The following is a 21,534-nucleotide window of genomic DNA, read 5'->3' as shown; positions in this document are numbered from 1 at the left end:
CCTATCAAAAATCAAATCTCCCAAGACTGGTCAAAATGTGCCAAATGAGGCTGCCTCAAGGCAGAGTGCTGTTGCAGTCAACTTTTGAATGCCTTCCTCAACTTCCAATTAAGCTCATGATAGCTCATTGGAAAGATATTTGTGTCTAGTTATCATTTGACTCATCAAGAAAGTCATTTGGCCAACCAAGCTAGGAGCAAACTGGATTTTCCCAAGGTCACTTTAGAGGTGCATTCGATTCTCCTGAGGCAACGATATTTTTGACATTTCTATAAAACCATGACACCTGTGTAAAAAGTGAAGGATTTTTTTATTATTGGGCATGTTTTGGACAAAAACCTCTCTCAGTTTTCCAAAATTCATCTTTTATTGCTCTGAAACATCATTTGAGTGCAACGTATCCCGATGTGTGGAATAAGGGATTTTGTCGAAATGAAGCGAAATGAAGGGGATAAGGGGCTTCTAAATTCTTGAGGAAATTTTTGGGAGTAGGGAGGGATGTTAGGAAGCAGGGGAAAGTGGAATCTCAGAGATTGAATGAGGGGAAGGGGTCCAAAAGGGAAAAACATAGGCCTAGCCTAGAAAATTGCCAAGTTGTGGCAAGAAACTAGGGTTTGTGCAAAAATGAGGAATTTGGGGGATCACAGTGATGGGAAGCATTTGATAAGGTACTTTAAGGATAGGGGAAGGTGTATGAACATCAGGATACAAGTTTTTCCGATGATTTGGCCGTCCAAAAGAAATTGCCTTCAAAACCCTAGGAGAGGGAAATGACCTTACCTAGGCGCAACTGAAGCATGAACAAGGTGTAAAATGACTCATTAGACACTGACATGATAATGAAAACCCTCTGAATGATGATACACTCAACTGACTGATGACATGGACTGCCATTTGGACAACTTTGAAAAGAGTGAAAACAAACCCTAGACCTAATGCCTAGTGACCAAATTTTGCTTGAAGACTCACTGAAATGACAAAATTTGACCTTGACACTTCAAAATCACTTTGTAAGAGCACATTTGATCACTGGAGGAAGGCTGGAAAGACTGAAACTAGCAAAACTATTTTAGAAACAGCTGCGATGAGCACAGAAAATATAAAAATTTAATTTTAACACCATTTTAAAAGATGAAAATGACTCAAACAAGTTCTAATCAGATGATATTTGCATATGCAGGGTGCAAAATGGTGTTTGCATGGCAAGAACGCACGCATGACGTTGATGACGAAAGAGGGGAAACTGACCTACAACGCATGCAGGTTCTTCGAAACTGCGGATTACTTAAATTTTCCCTCACGCCCCTTTTACGAGCGCAATTGGACTTGCTAGAGTTCTTGATTCACTCATGGAACCCCACAGAGGGTAAGTTCATAATCCGGGGGCAAGAGGTCAAGTTTCACACGACAGACATATACTTCCTCACCGGATTATCTCGAAGAGTAGAGAGACCCCGCATGGGTGGTGTGTAGGGCCTCAGAGAGTCTCTAGATATGTTGATTGCATGAGTGTGCCTGGGGGCACGCAAATCATCCACCACTGGGAAGCTGCAGATCCCAACAGTGGAGGACTTGTCACTGCGCATTTTATTGTTCACGATCATAAGAGAAGCTGGCTCTCAGGCCCAACAAAAGGTGACTAAAACCCAACTATGGTTTTCTCTATATTACCTTAATCCTACCATGTACGACTGGGCTGAGGTAGTGTCTCTGAATATGAAGAGGCAGCTGACTAAGTGCCAGCAAGGAGAGACAAACCAGTTCATATACGGGTCCATTCTGGTACCGCTCATGCTAGAGCGAGTACTAGTACTTCAGCTGCAGGATATGCGAGTCCCGTGGCCAAGACCATGAGAGACTTGTATCACTAGATGGGCACATGTGATGCCACGAGGAGGTGGCAATCAGCTAGTATCATGGGGTCCTCACTTCATGGAGAGGCTGCATCGTCAACAGGTATTTGTTGGCGACTGGCCGTATGTGTGTACAGATTTCAGAGGAGATCCAAATATGCTGCTCCCACCTAGAGAGCAATGGGATGAGAGAGGTAACACACTTGGTTAATCGCCATACTTTTTACATTTCAGTTTTATATTTTATATTGTATTTGGATTTTGAATGTATATGCCTTAATAATTATGTTCAATTTTGCATACATCGGACCTGAGAGACCAGTGGGTCTCGCACCTACGACGCAAAGGGGGCAGAACAGAGACCTCACCCTGCCACCTCCAGGTGGTGACGCAGAGGAGGAGATAGCCTGAAACTTGGAGGGCTTGACTGAGGGGATCCCGGACTATAGAGGGTTTGAGGCGATCCTGCGACAGTACCAGTGACACACCACAGGTGTTTTGAACAGGGTTCATAGACTACTCAGACGAGTAGTTTGGGCAGTGGTCTTCTACAGAGAGCAGAACCCACCATAGTAGTCACCTAGGTTTCCTTTTTTGATGTTTTGAGTGTGTCTCAAATTGTACTTGAACATATACATTTTTTGGACATATACATTATTTTTTGAGGGCCTCGGTGCGCCACACGATATATATCGATTTACGTTTTATGGTTTCTATTTGTTATGTCTGAATGTTTTTCCATGATTTATAATTGCACAAATGTCCACTTAATACATAATTTACAAATGTATAAGCTAATATTCAAAACATCTGCATAAAAGACAAAAGACACAAAAATAAGAAATCACTTAACTCACAAAACCATAAGAGGTACATCGACACACGGGTTCATTTTTACACAAGCTTGAACCATGGAGAACTATGATTGAATTAGATTAACATGCACCCAAAAAAATGATATGATCGAGGTACATGCCCCCCAAGCTTCATTGCATTCAACAAGGTGGATGTAATGAAGGTATAATGATGAGGTCCAAGAAAAAATTTATTGACAAAAGGGAAATGTCTCATTTTTTAATGAGGTTGACACAAGATCGGGAACCTTCCTCAAACAGCTTGTTTCATGTTTTAACGAGGTCGACACAAGGGAAGAACTATCCGCGGACTCCTTGAGCTTAACACAAGACAAAAACTATGCTGAGGATTCCCTGATTAATTTTTAATGATATTGACACAAGATCAAGAACTATGCTCAACGCGCCTGGGTTCATTTTCTAATGAGGTTGACACAAGAACAAACTATCCTCGGATTCCTTGTTTCGTTTTTAAAATGAGGTCGACACAAGATCAAAACTATCGTTAGACTCTTGTTCATGGGCCATATGAGAAAATGGCTCCCAAGAGGTCTTCACAAGAAGGAAGAACCATGCCCTAGGAGGAATACATGTCATTAGGCACCAATGATAGATCAAGTTCCAATGCCCCCAGTACATGATGTACAAGACCATCTGCATGATCATTAACAGATGTGGAGATGGAACGGGTGGCCACATAATTGACTTATGGCGGGGAAGGTACTACTTGCGGACAAGAACTGATGGGGGATGATGGTTGTACCAGAGGCACCGGGTGACTGAAGAATGACAATTGATCTATGGTCACCATTCTTTCGTCATGCAGAAAACAAACCACACGGAAAAGCGAAGAAGCAAGAGCCCCCATGGCATAAATATAGTCACGGCTAAGGAGAAGACTGAAATCTAAAGCACCTTTGACAACCATTACGTCTATATAGATGGTTTTGCCTCCCAAAGTGACAGGGAACTTCAAAAGGATCATGAAAGTTTGATGAGTTCCTCCATCAAAAGATAACAGATTCTGAGCAACAGACATAAGATGTGGGGAGCCCAAAGCTTTCCAAATAGTGGAAGGCATGAGACTGACAGATGCACCTTCATCCAAGAGAGTGCCAAGTACTGCCTTGTCATAGGCGTGTACTGTAACCTAGAAAGGCACATATGATGGAAGGTGGAATGCAATCAAGTGACTCCAGTCAAAAGAAACAACAGAACTACTTGGTAGGGGCATCAGATGAGTGCCCCCCTACTCTACAGGAACCGAATAATGACCTCTTGATCAGCGAGGATAGGAGGGTCGTTATGAGACTTAGGAGAATCTAATGAGATGAGAAGAACAAGAGCAATATGATCATGATGCTCTTCTGGAACAAAGTGAACAACTTGTGGTGAACCCAAGTTAACACTCTTTCTGACCAATAGTTGGTCAGGAACAGGCTTAACACAACAAGGCTCGGGAAGAGGAGGACAGACAAGAGAAGAATCCAAGTCAATCTCTTTGTCAATGGGGAGAGGGTCTAAAGAGAGCCTCTAATAGCCAACTGGAAGTGGAGGCAAAGAATCAGTAAGGCTTTCCAAAAGAGCGAAAGCTTTATCCATGAGCGGACAAAGGTGAAGGAGATGGTTGTCTTCACAGAGCCTACAAGGGAATCTAATCTTCCCTTTCTTCTTACCACTTGCGGTTGATGAGGTAACATCATCATGAGTTGTAGAGGATGATGAGGGGCAAGCAAGATCATGAGACCATGCTTCCAAGATCGTAGGAATACCAGGACAATCATGAAAAAGATGGCCACCCTTACATAATTTACAAGGAAATTTAACCTTCTGCAGAGGATCAGAAGGTGTCCTGACATGAGATGTACTCAGAGCAGTAGCTGCATGGGTGGCCTCTCGCTTATCCAACTTCTTCTTCTTCTTTGTCTTCCTCTTCTACTTCTTAGCCTCCTAGTTACTGGATCTGGAACTTTCACCAGGTGAAGTAGGAGAGGAGGATGAAGAAACAGGGGAAGAAAGCATAGGCTTAACCTTGGATTTATTGTGCCTTGATTCAAATGAAGGAGATGGTGGAATAAGAGGCATGACACTCATGACCACCAAGGTTGAAAACAACCAAACGGGCAGAGCGATGGTTAACCTAGGCAAGGACAATGTTGCCATATACGGAGCACCAACATTTCCAAAAGGTTGAAACAGACCAGGATTTCCATCTGGGGGAAGACCTTGGTTGGTAGACTCAGGGAATGTTGCCATCGGGGGAAGGAGCTAGAAATACACTCGTACAGTAACCAAGAATTTTAATTGTTACTAGGAATATTTCGTGGGCAGTAAATTTTATGACACGGGAACAAAATGTTAGGAAATTATATTACAGAGCAATGGAACACATAAAATATTGTAGAAATATAAACACAGTAAATGCATAAAACAAGAGAGACACAAATATATGTGGTTCACCTAGTTTGGGCTACATCCACGGATAAATAGCCAGTCCTTCTTTTATTATATTATCTAGCAAACTGAAGAGATATAACCTACAACAGATCCACTGTAACACCCTCTTTGCTCTCAATCTCCTCTCTCTTCCTCACTCAGAATACAGATATACATAGACGCAATAAAATTCCCTCATATATAGTGAGGGGTTTCCTTTTAGGGAAAAAAACCCTAAATTAAACATAACTTCTACCGTAAGATCATCCGCTTAATGAACGGACCAAATTGACTAGAAATTACTAGACTTTTACAAGGAAATTTTACATCTATTTTTTAGCTTGGGGGTGCTACCCCCAAACCCCCCAGCTGGGGGGTGTTGGCATTATGATTCAAGTGTTGTCCTTGATGGCAACTCACTCAGAGGTTGGTACAGATGCTCAGAGGTTGGTACAAGTGATGGCAGTGATGGCAACTTAATCAGAGGACAGATCTTAGTACAACATGCCAAGAAAGTTCATACACGCAGGTTCGTTAAGCCCAAGTCGCGTATACAAGCAGGTTCACTATATACCAAGTCGCGTATACGCAGGTTCTCTATATATCAAGTCGCGTGTACACGCATGTTGGCTTCAGTAAAAGAGAGTGTATGTGGAAAAGTACCTTTGGTCCATGGCGGTTAGTCCTTGGAAGTTGTGCCTATGGTTTCGGACCATGGTGTCTCGACGGGCGTGTCGATCCCTCGTTTTGAGGTTCATGGTATTGTGTTACTATGGTTTTGGACCGTGGTATTGTGAAGTACCTAAGGCTATATAAGGAGAAGATCATTAGGCAAAGGTGCAAGTATTGGGTGTCTGACGAAGTGAGAAGATTTGGTATTGCTGGTTATCTGTTCAGGACGCTTGGCAAGGGTCGGATCTGACAGCGAAGGTATAAGTAATTATTTCTAGATCTGCACGTGGGTTGCCTTTGGTGAAAGCGCGTATACACGCGGTTTCGGTACAGTGAAGTAGCGTATGCATAATAAGATTTGATATTTCAGGTTGTTGCTGATTCTGGTGGTGGTTGCAGAGTTCTGGGCTCTGGTTTGGGTTCTGTGATCTTGATGACAGGGTTTCAGTGATTCAGTATTGGGTTGTTTAATGAATTATGATGCAAGTATAAGTTGATGATTGTATTGCAGTAATGTTTGTTGTGTACTATTGGATCCAGTCTGAAAATTGATGAAACGTGGTCCCTGAAGGTTGTAGGGTCAGCACCTACGTACTAGTAAATAGATCGGCTAGTGCAAGAGCTGAGGGGGTTGTAGCTCCCTTCCAAAAGTAGTTGGAAAACGAGAGAAGGTTGTAGCCCTCTGCAGGTTGAAGCCTGCGTGCTGGTAAAGGACTGCACCAGTACATTGTAAAAGAAGTTTCTTATTAAAGAAGAAAGAGACGAATTGCAGCAGGTGGTTTTCACCCACATTGGGTTTCCACCTTATATCATGGTGTTCATGTGTGTGGCTCTTGTGTGATGTTCTGTTCTGTTATTCTGCACCTGTTTACTGTTAATATGCTTAATAATGATCTGATGCATTTACTGAAGATTAAGCTAACTGAATTATAAGATCTCTGGATATACGCGAGTTTCATTAGACACAGTAGCGTGTACACGCGGGTTCACTTAATTGAAGTAGCGTATATGTTTCTGAGTATGAAACAAGAAAGTTTTTACTGATCTGATAATACTGATTCACCCCCCCCCCCCCCCTCTTAGTATTATTTCCAACAGGGGGGATTAGCCTCCCCGCACCCTCCCCGCGTGGAGGGGTGTACAGTCTTCCTAGGGTATACATTCGACTGAGACCTTTGAATACAGAAGATAATCAGGCTCCACAACCAACAATCTCCCACTTGGAGACTAATTATAGCAACTCCACTGCTGCTTCATTTGCTAGACAATGGCTCCACTTTGGACCTGACTGTTTCTCATATTCTTCATCATACTTGAAGACCAATTGAAACTAAGCAGATTCTCAGTTTCTCCTTGGTTACAACTTTTGTTAGCATATCTGCAGGATTCTGGCTAGTGTGTCTCTTTTCCAGCTTCAACTGTCCATCTTCCACTGCTGACTGTATGAAATGGTACTTGAGCTGTATATGTTTAGTCATGGAATGAAATGCAGAGTTCTTTGCAAGATGTATGGCACTTTGGCTATCACTGTATAACCTTCCCAACTCCTTCTTCTTACCTAATTCATCCAGAAACCTTTATAACCAAATCATTTCTTTACTAGCCTCTGTAGCAGCAACATACTCTACTATTTTTGTTGAAAGTGCAATAACACTTTAGATTTTTGAAACCCAACTGATAGTTGTTCCACGTATAGTAAATACATATCCTGTAGTGCTCCTCCTGTTATCTCTATCACCTGCCATATCTGCATCAACATATCCCTGTAGAGCAATGTTTGAACCACCAAAGCATAATGCTTGATTTGTGGTACCTCTAAAATACCTGAGAATCCACTTCACTGCCATCCAATGTTCTTTTCCTGGATTTTTCATGTACCTGCTTACAACTCACATTGCATGTGCAATATTAGGCCTTGTGCAGACCATTGCATACATTAAGCTTCCAACTACTGATGCATATGGAACTTTAGACATATGAGCCATTTCTTCCTAAGTCTTGGGAAATGCCTCCTTACTTAATTTGAAATGGCTGGCCAAATGTATACTAACTGGTTTTGCATTTTTCATATTAAACCTTTTCAACACCTTTTCTATGCACTCACTTTGAGACAATGTTAATTTGAGATTCTTCCTGTCTCTAATTATTCTCATACCAAGGATTTGTTTTGCAGCACCCAAATCCTTCCTTGCAAATGAGTTTGCCAATTTCCTTTTGATCACATTTATTTCCTGCATGTTAGAACCTACAACAAGCATGCTATCTATATACAATAACAATATAATATAGCTGCCATCATTTTGCCTTTTGAGATAAACATAATGATTAGAGTGACATCTAGTATAACCTTGTTCAAACATAAACCTGTCAAATTTTAGATACCACTGCCTTGGAGCCTGTTTTAAGCCATACAAGCTCTTCTTCAACCTGTAAACTAGTTTCTCCTTCCCTTTTACCACATGTCCTTGTGGCTACTGCATATATCTCTTCCTCCAAATCCCCATGGAGAAAGGTTTTCTTTACATCTAACTACTCAAGATGAAAATCTTCAACTGTAACTCGACTTAAAATAGTTCCGATTGAAGTAATTTTAACAACAGGAGAAAATATTTCATCAAAATCAATACCTTTCTTCTGTGCAAACCCCTTCACCACAAGTCTAGCTTTTTACCTCTGTTTTCCTCCATCTTCTTCCTTCAACCTGTAAACCCATTTATTCTACAATGTTATTTTACCTGCAGGAAACCTGACTAAGTCCCAAGTCTGGTTATGTGCTATGGATCCATCTCTTCTTTCATGGCTTGCTCCCACTTCTTCCTTGTTTCTACCTGCACTGCTTCTTCATAACATTCTGGTTCACTAGAATCAATCAACAATACATAATATAATGAAGGAGAGTATCGTTCAGGGGGTCTACTTATCCTGGTAGATCTTTTAACACCACTTTCAGGTGTTTGAAGTGCTTGTTGCTGTTGTGGTTGTTGTTCTGGTTGTTGATCATTATGATTTTCAGGCACCATCACTTTTCCTATGATATCATCAAGCACTATGTATTCTCTATTTTCTTTTTCCTGTTTCTTATTATACAAGACCTTTTCATTGAATATTACATCTCTGCTCCTAATGATTTTGTGATTTTCATAATGATATAATCGATAACCAAAATCATTAACACCATATCCAATAAAGTACATTTCTTTGATTTTGCCTCAAGCTTTGTTCTATTTTCTTTTTTAATGTGGACAAAGGCTTCACAACCAAAAGTCTTTAAAAATGAGTAGTTTACCTTTTTACCTGTCCATGCCTCCTCTAGAGTATCACCATCCAAGGAACTTGAAGGCCCTCTATTTATTAGATAAACAACAGTGTCTATAGCATCTGTCCAAAATTGTAAAGGCAATCTTGCATGCAATATCATGCACCTTGCACGCTCCATGATTGTCTTGTTCATCCTTTCTAACACACCATTTCCTTGTGGTGTTCCTGGAACTGTCTTCTCTCTACAAATTCCATTCTTTGAAAAGTACCTATCAAACTCTTTGCTGCAATATTCACCTCCATTATCTGATCTGAGACACTTCAACCTTTTCCCTGTCTCATTTTCAACCAAATCTTTCCATTTCTTGAAAGTATCAAATACATCAGGTATATTTGGAATACAATAAATCCAGGTTTTTCTGGTTGCATCATTAATAAAAGTAATATAATAACGAGAGCCACCAAGAGATGATACCTGAGCAGGTCCCCATACATCTGTATTAATAAGCTCTAATTTTTCACTCTTCTTTTCTTTCCCAACTCTAAGGAATCCGACTCTCTTCTGTTTTCCATAAACACAATTCTCACATAATTTTAAATCAACATGCTTCAAGCCTAGCAACAAATTTCTTGAGTGAAGAATCTGCATCCCCTTCTCACTCATGTGCCCGAGCCTATGATGCCACAATGCCGTATCTTCTCCTGTAGAGGTTAAAACATTAAAAAAATTAGAAATACCATTGCATAAAGACAATGTACCAACCTTTTCTCCTTTCGCTATTACCAGGGATCCTTTAGTGACCTTCCAAGTTTTATCTGTGAAAGTACTTACGCAACCCTCACCTCCTAACTACCCTGTTGAAATCAGATTTTTCTTTAGATCTAGAACATGCCTTACCTTCTTCAATAGCCACTGATTTCCATTTTTCTGTTTTATGAAAACTATACCCATTCCAACGATTTTACAGGGTTTATCATCACCCAATCAAACCTATCCAAAAATCCCTTGAACATAATCATGAAAATGTTTCTTATCAGGTGTGGCATGGAATGAGGCCCCTAAATCTACCACCTAGGCATCAATAATATTTTCTAGTGAAAGAATCAAAGCATCTTGCAGCACATCACCTATTACATTCGCTTCATGATTAGTTTCTTATTGCACGTCTCCTTCTTTTCCCTTCTGCGACTTGCAATCTTTCTTCAGGTGTCCTTTCTTCCTGCATTTCTAGAACACTATCCCCGACCTAGACTTGGATCTACCTTTTCTTGACTTACTATGATATCCTGGGCTCTTTCCTCTTTCCATTTTCTTCCCCTAGTCTTTGCATTCAAAGCATTACCTGATGTCTCACCAGAGCTTTTCTGTCACATTTCCTCACTAAGGATTGCACCGAAAACATCATAAAACTTTAAAGTACTAGATCTAGAGACAGAGTTACTAATGGCCATAACTAAACCATTCCAACTTTCTAGCAATGAGCACAGAAATAACAGAGCCCTAACTTCATCATCAAAATTTACCCCTACAGAACTTAACTAACTTGTAACTGTATTAAAATCATTTAAATGGTCTGCAACAGATCCACCTTCTGACATCTTCATATTAAATAAACCCTTCATAAGAAATACCTTGTTGAATTGAGACTTTTGTGATCCATAATAGTTATAAGTAGAACTTCGGCGTAAATCACATATAGAAAGACCTTTGTCGATGTGTTTCGAACCAACTAGTGTGGTTCATCATCAGGACAAGTTGAAGAAACAGATCCAGCTTTGCATGTTAAATAGTCTGAGCAGGGCCTCCAACGGCTATCTTGATCAACGGCTAATTTTGACTTAGGGACAAGAGTCAAAAAGTCAAATTGATAATTTAAAGGAAGATAGTTATTGACCATACCTATATATATATATATATATATATATATATATATATATATATATATAGATATATATATATATATATATATATAGATATATATATATATATATATATATAGATATATATATATATATATATATATATATATATATATATATATATATATATATATATATATATATATATATATATATATATATATATAAATGAAATAATTTTAGATGGTGTTTACATTATTAGTTAGTTAAAAATGTATAATTTAATATTTAAAAATTGTAATTTAAATGGGAATTAGTTAAATTGAAGACCTAACTTTTTTATAAATATATAAATAAGGTAAATGTAAGATGATAGTTAAAAAAAATAAAAATAAATAATAAATAATAAATAAATAAAATATATATCTATATATATATATATATAAATAAATAGAAATAATATATATATATATATATATATATATATATATATATATATATATATATATATAGATATATATATATATATATTTATATAGATATATATGTTACGAAAAAAAATAATAATAATAAATAAATAAATAAATAAATAATAAAAATAAGTAAATAAATAATAATAATAATAATAATAATATATATTAGTTACAATTATAAATACCAATATCTATCAAGGAAAAAAATAAAAAGAAAGAGCGACCCAAAATAAAAAGGAGAAGGACCGGAAAGAGTCCAGAGCAAGAAGGATAAACCCTAGGAGACAGGAAGGCTCCAGGGGGAACGACGAAAGCGAAAAAGATGAAAGGGGGGGAGACTAAGATGAAAGGGCAGGGATCCAACATCTACTGATCTTCCAGCCGTCATCTCTATTGAGATTGTTAGGCCTTCTTTCGATCTCAATAGCTTCCCTGAATTTACGATGATGGAACTGGGCAACTTTGGCAACAACCTTAGCCTCCTCAATACATACCTGATGCTTGGTCTTATCCACATGTTCTACTAACGCTGAAGACTTGGTTCTCCCATGTCTTAGGTCAGCTGCATGTTCGCTGATCCTCTGATGGATGGAGCGCCCTGTTTCCCCGATATAGGGGGTCCCACAAGAACAAGGGATCAAGTAGACACCCTTCATGTCCTTAGGGTTAACGGGATCTTTCACCAATCGGAGGGAATTACAAATGGTGCTGAGGGGCCTAAATGTAGAGGGAATATCATACCTCTTAAGGATCCGAGCAATCTTGTCCGTGGTTCCTTGGACATAGGGAAGATGGACACCTAGTCGACGCTCCTTTGGTTCTTTCTTAATAACCGCATTTCTAGAGGCTTTAAGGAAAGCCTTCTGACCTAGGCGCTTACTATATCCATTCTCCACAAAGACATCAAGGAGATGGGATCTCTCTTTATCAAAGCTCTCATTATCAGAAATCTTAAGGGCACAAGTAGCGAGGGTGTTAAGAACACCCATCTTCTGAGCAGGGAAATAATGGGAATCGGCATGAAGATACTGCTTAGTATGCGACACCCTTATTTGAGGCTGAGGGTTTTTCATACAGTTTGGCCAATGCTGACATTAAACCCTTTGCTGTCGTTTCCTTTGAAATATTAAATTCTACCGACGCCGCTAGGCACAACCGTATTGTCCCAAGTGTCTTTCTGTCGAGACTATCCCATTCTGTGTCTGTCATACTCATCGGCTTCTTTGTCTTTCCACTCATTGGTAGGTACAGATCTCTCTGATACATATAATCTTCCATCTGCATCTTCCACAGCTGGTAGTTTTGGCCATTGAATTTTTCGATCCTAAACCTACCATCTTCTGCCATTGTTCCCGCTCGAACCAGGAACCCTTCTGTCCTGTGAGTTTATCAGCCAAATAGACATTCGGCTCTAATACCAGTTGTTAGGAAATTATATATTACAGAGCAATGGAAGACATAAAAGATTGCATAAATATAAACACAGAAAACACATAAAACAAGAGAGACACAGATATACGTGGTTCACCCAGTTTGGGCTACATCCACGGAGAAACAGTCAGTCCTTCTTTTAATATATTATCTAGCAAACTGAAGAGATACAACCTACAGCATATCCACTGTAACACCCTCTTCGCTCTCAATCTCCTCTCTCTTCCTCACTTAGAATACAGATATACATAGACGTAATACAATTCCCTCATATATAGTGAGGGGTTGCCTTCTAGGGCAAAAAACCCTAAATTAAACATAACTTCTACCATCAAATAATCCACCTAATGAACGGCCCAGATTGACTAGAAATTACTAGACTTTTACAAGGCAATTTTACATGTATTTTTTAGCTTCCCCACCAGGGACCGCTGGCCGGGGGGGATTAGCCCCCCTGCACCCCCCCACGTCGAGGGGTGTATAGTCTTCTTGGGGTAAACATCAAGTTGAAACCTTTGAATACAGAAGATAATCAGGCTCCACACCCAACATAAAACTTGACCTTTTCATGTTTTAAGAGTCGAGAAAAGGACAAAAAGGTGACTCTATCTCTTTCGAGGTTTAATGAGCCTGAAAGGGAAGGTGCTCAGATGATCCTTTTCTTTTGAGGAGTCGAAAAGGAATGAAATTGACTACTCTGGAGTACTAGACAAGAGGTTTACCAGACAAACTGAAAAACTGCATATACACCTTGGTGATCGAATGAAAGAGAAATGACCAAGGACTTTCCATATGGCAGACAATCTTCCTGAATGTTCTGTTCGGTGCGTTAAGGTTTGTAAGGCGGCAGACTCGGCTTCCTATGGATGATAGGATGATAACCTAGTCGGGTCTCCTGATATATACTCGACGGTATGGGGAGCACATGTCCGTACTAGCAGCTATTGAATCACAGAAGGAAGAATCACCCAACCTTAGCGAAAACAATAGTGACTAGGTTTAACGATGTGGAGCTACAGTGAGTAAAATATCATTCGTTTCGATGAAAAACTACCTAAAGGAGGGTAAAGAGTTCATTTCCAAGAGAACACAAACCAAGACAAACAAATACAAGCACTAAGAAACATAATGCATCAATAAACCAATCTCACAACTACTAATGAAATATTTAAACTTTGCTTCCTAATTTCTCAATCATGAAAATTTAGTAATGCAAATGCGCTTTCACTTTCCTATGCTGTATGAATGCAATATTTTGATTTTCAGAATTTTAAGGACAAACAAGCAAGTGTAAACCTAACTGATCCAAACAAATGTGATCTATGTTTGATAACATGGAAATCAAATCAATATGAAGAACTGGTTCAATAACCAAACACTAAAAGACCAATCAGAAAGAAAACAAGCAGTAAAACAACCTCAAGCAAATCAATCAGATGGTTGTGGATGAATCTTGGATGGAAGAGTAGCCCAAACAAATGACTTCTTGATGAAACCTTTAACAGAGTTAGGTCAAATGATCTGAAAACACAAGATTCACTAAATGAAACCAAGGAGAAAGTGCCTTAACCCAAATACAACCAAAAACTAGTTGATAAGAGACAAGAGACAATAGGGTACAAGCAACACTGGTTGATCAGGAGGTAAAGTTGTAAAAAAAACTTGTATAGGAATCATCGCAAGGCTATAACTAGCAACCTGAGATGAAAGGAAAACCGTCAGAAGCACAAAGCTAGCAACTGGGTGACGTCATCACAGGGATACACATGTCTTCTACGACAGTCCGATTTCAAGAATTGTCGCAACTGTATGGCAGGTTATCTGCGACATGCCGGTTTACCAAAGAGGACAGGTGTGACATCGTCGTAGTTTTTAAACTATAAATAGTGACGATCTCAATTTAGAGAAGAAAACAAAGTAAAAACACTTGAAGGACACCAGAAAAATCTCTCTGACAGTGAGAGGGACTACCAGATTGACCGAGGTAACCTAGAACAATAATGGCTCAGCCCCGAAATCAAGAGACACTAAATCGAAAACAAATCAAGAACAAACAAGAGACAACATACAAAGGACTCCCCAGTGGAGTCGCCAACTTGTGATGTAGGAAATTTTCCCTCTGCGGACAGAGGCAACCCCTCTAGCCCTAGAGTGGGTTTAGTCATAGCAAGACAAAACAATAGTTAATTTCCTTAAACTATCATTGTTGAAAGATCGTACCTCAAACCGGTGTTCGATGGAGCTTTGGTTGCACCGATTCAGCTATCGTTTCCTTCTCCTCAATGAGCAATCAACCTAAAACAACACAAGAGAAAAACAGAGCACGTAATTGAGAAAAACAATGATTTATTTACTTACAGAGTCAAGGAACCATAAGTTATCAAGTATATTTTACACAAAACATAGGAAATCACCATTGATTGTATTAAAATGAATAAAATCAAATCTTACAACCAAGTCTTGATGTCGCAAGCCTTCTCCAAGGGTCCAGCCAGTATGTTTCTTCAAGCATTCACTCTCAAAAGGGTCTCCCAAATGGATGATAACTCCCTCTCTCACTCACAAGCTCTAATACAAGGTTAAGGCAATCCACAACCAATTGCAAAACTATCAGCAATTCACACTGCAAACTATCAAACTCACACCAAAGCTAGCTAATTTGCTCAATCCCAAAAACTAGCTAATCATAGCAATAGGGAGTGCTTTTATAAGAGGTGGAGCCTCCATAAAATGATGGAGAGGGAGCTTATCCTCAAGGGAGTTTTCTCAAAAGGTGGAACCACCATCCCAAAGGAGGAAAGGCGAACTCCCTTAACCCAACAACCAGTTCTAGAACCACCCAGAAGCATTTTGTTTGAACTAATTCACCATATCTGGATCATCACAAGTCATGCACTAGGGCTTAGTGACTACATCACAAGGAGGCAGTGTATTTAGAGCCATTGTCGCAAGAAAGATCTTGAGGACTTACACCGAGCCCTAAAATTCGACCGTCGAAGGAAACATATATACCCCTGTGATGACGTCATGATGTTATAGTTTATTACAGAGAATCATCGCAGGCATAATGAGGTTTACTTGCGACGATGCAGAAACATGGGTAAAAGGGTCAATCATCAGGATTAAGGAGAACTTGTTAATATTCTTGAATGAGTGGGAATATGTGGACATATTTATTAGATGTATGACACAGCAGAGATGTCGCTCAGAGACTGACTTTATCCGAGATCAGGGGATATGAGGCTAGTGACAAATTACTGTGTAACAGGGACATTTGTTTATATGGTTTTAGTGATAGAAATACCCAATCATCTATATTAAAACTTCTTTCGTTGTGATGTTGATCTGCCTGTTGTTTCATTCTATTCTGCGCCAAGGTGAGGTTATCCTTTAAGAGTTGTAGAACTTGTTGCTGATGCTCGATGTGATCTTCCATTGCTTCAACCTTAGAATTTTCTCTTAAATATGATGTGATGGATGGTGGATGATATCCATAAAGTGCCATAAATGGGGTCATTTTTGTCGCAGTATGGAAGGAATTGTTATACCCCCATTCAGCCAGAGGCAACCATTTGACCAATTGTGTCTATTTATCAGATACAAAGCAACGAAGATATCCTTCCAAACATTTGTTTACTATCTCAATTTGCCCATCAAATTGAGGATGATAAGATGAGATATGAGCTAACTGAGTACCAAGACAAGAAAATATTTTTGTCCAAAAATTTCTAGTGAAAATGGGATCTCTATCACTTACAATAATCTTTGGGTTTCCTTGTAGCTTTTGGATTGTTTCCATAAATGTAGTAGAAACTATACTCACTTTAAATGGATGAGATAATGCACACAAGTGTCCATACTTGGTAATTCTGTCAAGTACCACCATGATAACACTCTTCCATCGGACTTGGATAAACCTGTGATAAAATCCATTGAAACCTCCAACCAACGTTAGCTTGGAATGGATAAATGTTGTAATAGTCTTGGGGTCTTAATTGTTTCAACTTTATTTTGTTGGAAAATCAAACATTCCACCACAAACTTTTGAATATGTGATTTAAGGCCTTCCTAAAAAAATTCCTTCTTAACCCTGTGGTAGGTTTCTAGAAATCCTGAGTGCCCTCCTAATGGAGAGGTGTGCAATTCCCTAAGAATATTTTGTTTGAGTTGTGAATTCTTACATAGGTATAACCGACCCTTGTACCATAACGAATAATTTTTCAAGCTAAATGTATCATATGTACTGGGATCTTGTTGTATCTTTTGAATGAGTGCCCACACTTCCTTGTCATTCTTTCGTTCATCCCTTGCTTCGTTTATCCAATCTGGTTGGATAATAGAAATGGCGCAAAGAAATTCTTCCACATCCTCATCCTTTCTTGAGAGTGCATCTGCCACAACATTTTTCTTCCCTTTTTTGTAGATGATTTAAAAGTCATAACCCAACATCTTTGTGACCCATTTTTGCTGCTCTTCTGAAGATAATCTTTGTTCTAAAAAATATTTAAGACTATCATGATTTGTTTTTACGTTGAAGTGTCTTCCCATTAGGTAGGGTCACCATTTCTTAAGTGCATGTAGTATTGCTAGCATTTCCTTCTCATAGATAGATTTTTGTAAAAACTTTCCTTTGATTGGATGACTTTCGAAAGTAATGGTTCTTTCTTCTTGCATTAAAATAGCACTAATTCAATTTCCTAAGGCATCACATTCCACAATAAAGGTTTTTGTGAAGTCCAGTGTAGATAAGACTGGTGCTTGGCACATTGCATCTTTAAGATGTTCAAAGGCTTTTGTTGCTTCTGGAGTCCATGAAAATGCATCTTTCTTTAATATTGTTGTTAGAGGTGCTACTATTCTCCCATAATTCTTAAAAAACTTGTGATAATACCCTCTCAACCAGAGAAATCATCGTAGATGCTTTATGGATGTAGGAATTTTCCATTCCTTAATGGTTTTAATTTTTCTAGGGTCTACCTTAACACCTTCATGAGATACAATATGACCCAGATATTCCACCTCTTGTACTCCAAAGAAACATTTGAATATTTTTTCATATAATTGTTTCTCCTCCAATAGCTTCAGCACCATGTCAACATGTTGGACATGATCCTTCCAATACTTGTTGTAGAGTAGTATATCATTAGAAAATACTAACAAAAATTTTCTAAGGAAGGGTTTGAAAATGGAATTCATCAAACCTTGAGATGTAGAAGGTGCATTAGTAAGGCCAAAAGACATGACCAAAAATTCATAGTGACCCTCATGAGTTCTAAATGTTGTTTTTGGAGTGTCTTTAGTCTTCATTCTGATTTGAGGATATCCTGAATGAAGATCCAACTTGGTGAAGTAAATTGATCCATGCAATTCATCTAATAACTCATCAATGACAGGAATGGGAAATTTATCTTTAAAAGTGAGCTTGTTGAGCTCCCTGTAATCCGGAAACATGCGCCACGATCCATCCTTCTTGTGAACCAATACTACTGGAGTAGAGAAAGAACTTTGACTAGGTTGAATTATACCAACCTCTAGCATTTTTGCAACCATACGTTCAATTTCACTCTTTTGGACACAGGGATATCTATAAGGCCTGATGTTTGGAGCAAAACTTCCTAGAATCAAATTAATAGCATGATTCCTAGAGAAATCTACAGATGCTCCTGAGGAAGAGATTACTGTAGAAGCAATTTGTATGTCTGTTGATTTGATCCAGAAAATAAAGAAGCTTTGAATTAAAGCAAACAAGAAACTCATTTCTTTAGTTCTAATTGAGCCTCAAACAAAAGAGATAAGAGGTGAAATCAAAACCTTGGTGAACCAAATTCGTTAGTATGGCTGAGAAACTCATTTAATTATCCCATTTATTTGTTTATGATTTTAATTATCTCATCCTTTATAATAATAAAAACTCTTTATTTTACAAGATCCTTTGGTGAAGTATGATCCTCATGTTGCGACTATGGGGGACAATGTTGGTAGCGGAGTTGATGCTCCACCTATAAGTGGCGCACTAGTCATTGAGACTGGTACACCCATTGAACCAACCATGGCAGGATTTCACCCCCTAAACAACATATGTCAGGATCTACATATGATATTTTGGTTCCAGAGCGTGATCCCATTACACAATTTGAAGTGAGCTTTCCTGGATCTTCCCTTGTTACTAGCACCGAATGACTATCAATTACAATTTTGGTAGATGATGACAATGTAACCATGAAAATAGAGAATCTTCAAGGTATTTAAGAAGTTTTTTAAATATTAAGCACTATCTAATTGAAATTAACGTATAATATGTGATTATTTTAATCTATTTATAATATTGTTTTGCGGGAAATGATGTATTCTATAGGCATTTGTATGACACAAACTTGGAAATATTTGGGCCCACCATTCACATAAACTAGAAATTCCAAAGTTCCAAGTTAAAAGATGAACTTACTAACAAGATGGTTTGCATGTTCGTTGAGGGTACCTTCAACAAAACTGGAGTTAGCTCAAAGGCATGATTACATTTAAAATATATGTGGGACTACTCTAGGTCTCAATAGGAAAGGACCAAGTCACATGAGCGCCCTCCAGTAATTCTAGAGATGGAGTGGAGATTGATCGTGGCATATGAAAATGAGAAGGCACATCAAAAAGCAGGAAGACACCACCTAGACCATGAAGGTATAAGGCACCTTTAATAATGTAATTATGATGCTTTATCATCATTGTGACATCTAATTAAGTTTTTCAATGTTTTAAATATAGGCTCCTAGATAGTTCCAAAGCCACAATGGCACGAATAGCCAAACATGGGAAACATCATATTGGCTTGGGTCGTTACTCAAAACTGGTTGCAAAAATTGCAAGTATATAAAAAGATAATTTGCATCCAAATTGTAAATGATTAACGATTTTAATTTAATATCACATAAGAATAAAAATTCATGTTCTCATAAAAAACTATCGGGGTCACAATTCAAAGAGCCTCCCACAAAGGAATACCTAAATCTTTCTTTCAAGCACGACTATCAAGTGTGGTTGAACTTAGGACAATCTTGACATCTTCACAGTCTTCCAACACCCAACCTAACACTCATGAAAATAAAACCAATGAATTGCATTTATAAATGATTACTTGTACAATCTATTGGTTATTATTTTTGGTCATAAAGTAAGGTGCTTGATTGTAAAAAGTAGGCAAGCAACGTAGATACAACACATAAGCCTATTGATGGTGGAGTGCTTCTTGAGAAGGGCATTCAACTTGGTAGTGGAGGTATTTCATGTGTTGTAAAAAAACTGTAGTATGGAATACAATTAAAAACATTTAAATGAAAATGGTGTATTAATTATAACCTTTCTTGTTTCTACACTAGAGCATGTACAAGATGAGTCTAGAGAAGAGGAAGAACATATGGCCACATCAGAAAGTATTCTGCTTCCCTCCACTACTAAAGCAAGTAAATAACACTCTACTACTCTTTTTATTAATAAAACATTTATAATAATAATACAAGTAAATATGAATTTAACATTTCTTTCTTATTACAGTTGATGCTCAACCCCACTTGCAGCAACATAGTCATAAGACTAGGTCAACAACAAGACATATTACACTAGAGACCACAAGAACTAAAGGGGGCCAAGATCAAGACATCCTTTCTAACTACATATTAAAAAAGAGAAATAAATCCAATAAAAATGATTGCACTTTTTTATTTAGAACCCGTTATTTTGAGTACCACATTTTTTTACAGAGAGGTTGAATGCCTCATGGCATGTTCACATGTAACTTTTGACTATATGAATAAAATGTTGTGATTTTTCCATTGCAAAAAAATGGAACGATTTTGTTTCCTATTATGTAAACATATTTTTGTGATAAAATTTATTGAGATAAAATATTTTGTGGATGTATGAATGAATGAATGAATGACAACACCCTTAAATGAATCATATATTTGTGATATTTCTTCATCCAACTCTAGTTTGAGGTTATGATTAAATTATAATGCAAGGAATTGTTTAAAGAGGTTCAACCAAAACCCATGCAAACTTAATAAGGGGAAAAATCTAGAAGATGCATTCTAATATTTTGTCTCATATAAACTTTGTGGATTTTAAACATCTTGGTTTACAAGTAATTTTGAAATATGTACAACGCTTATGACTAATAGGAAAAATAAGGAAGCTTTCATAGTCTATAACACTAGCTTCCATAAGCTTTATAATTAGAACTACCATGCATTGAACTTGTTTCTAACATACCCACATTTGTTAAACTCGTGACCCATTTTAGTCTTGGGGATGAGATACTTATAAACATTTCGCTAGTGAAGGATTTGAGTAACTCCAAATTTGAGTTTGTGTACTAATGGATTATTATAGTGCAATATACATGACCTTTAGGATTTTCCATCCACAATGTTGTGTTACAATAATTCTAACATTCTTTTTAACAAAAGAGTCGACCCTTTCATTTCCTTGAATAATACCCTTCTTCTCTTCTCCCTGAACTCCTCCCTTAGTTGTGATGCTTCAATCAACCTTTTAAATGAATAGTTAAGGGGTTTAATCCTCTAAGTTTCAGTGATTAAATTTCCCATATTCATGTGCCCCTTTCAGTTACATAATGGTTTCAAATCATGCGATAATTAACTCAACTATCCATTTGAAAAGATAATGATCAACGAAAGACAATCA

General features: G+C 38.0%; 1 protein-coding gene across 1 annotated transcript in view; it reads left to right on the top strand.

Annotated features, from left to right (window-relative positions):
- The first annotated feature begins 1,188 nt into the window (after positions 1–1,188).
- LOC149176062 (18.6 kDa class III heat shock protein-like) overlaps positions 1,189–21,534 on the top strand; it is a 37,269-nt gene continuing 16,923 nt past the window's right edge. Inside the window, exon 1 of the mRNA XM_089421332.1 lies at positions 1,189–1,366. Within this exon, the coding sequence (XP_089277458.1) occupies positions 1,189–1,366 (178 nt within the window). The remainder of the gene's footprint in view (positions 1,367–21,534) is intronic.

The sequence above is a fragment of the Pinus tabuliformis genome, chromosome 4_1 (genome assembly GCF_031772625.1).
Source record: "Pinus tabuliformis cultivar Carrire ecotype Pingquan chromosome 4_1, CPIR1, whole genome shotgun sequence".
NCBI lineage: Eukaryota > Viridiplantae > Streptophyta > Pinopsida > Pinales > Pinaceae > Pinus > Pinus tabuliformis.
Note: the sequence above shows the minus strand (reverse complement) of the source record. Positions and strands in the feature narration are given on the sequence as shown.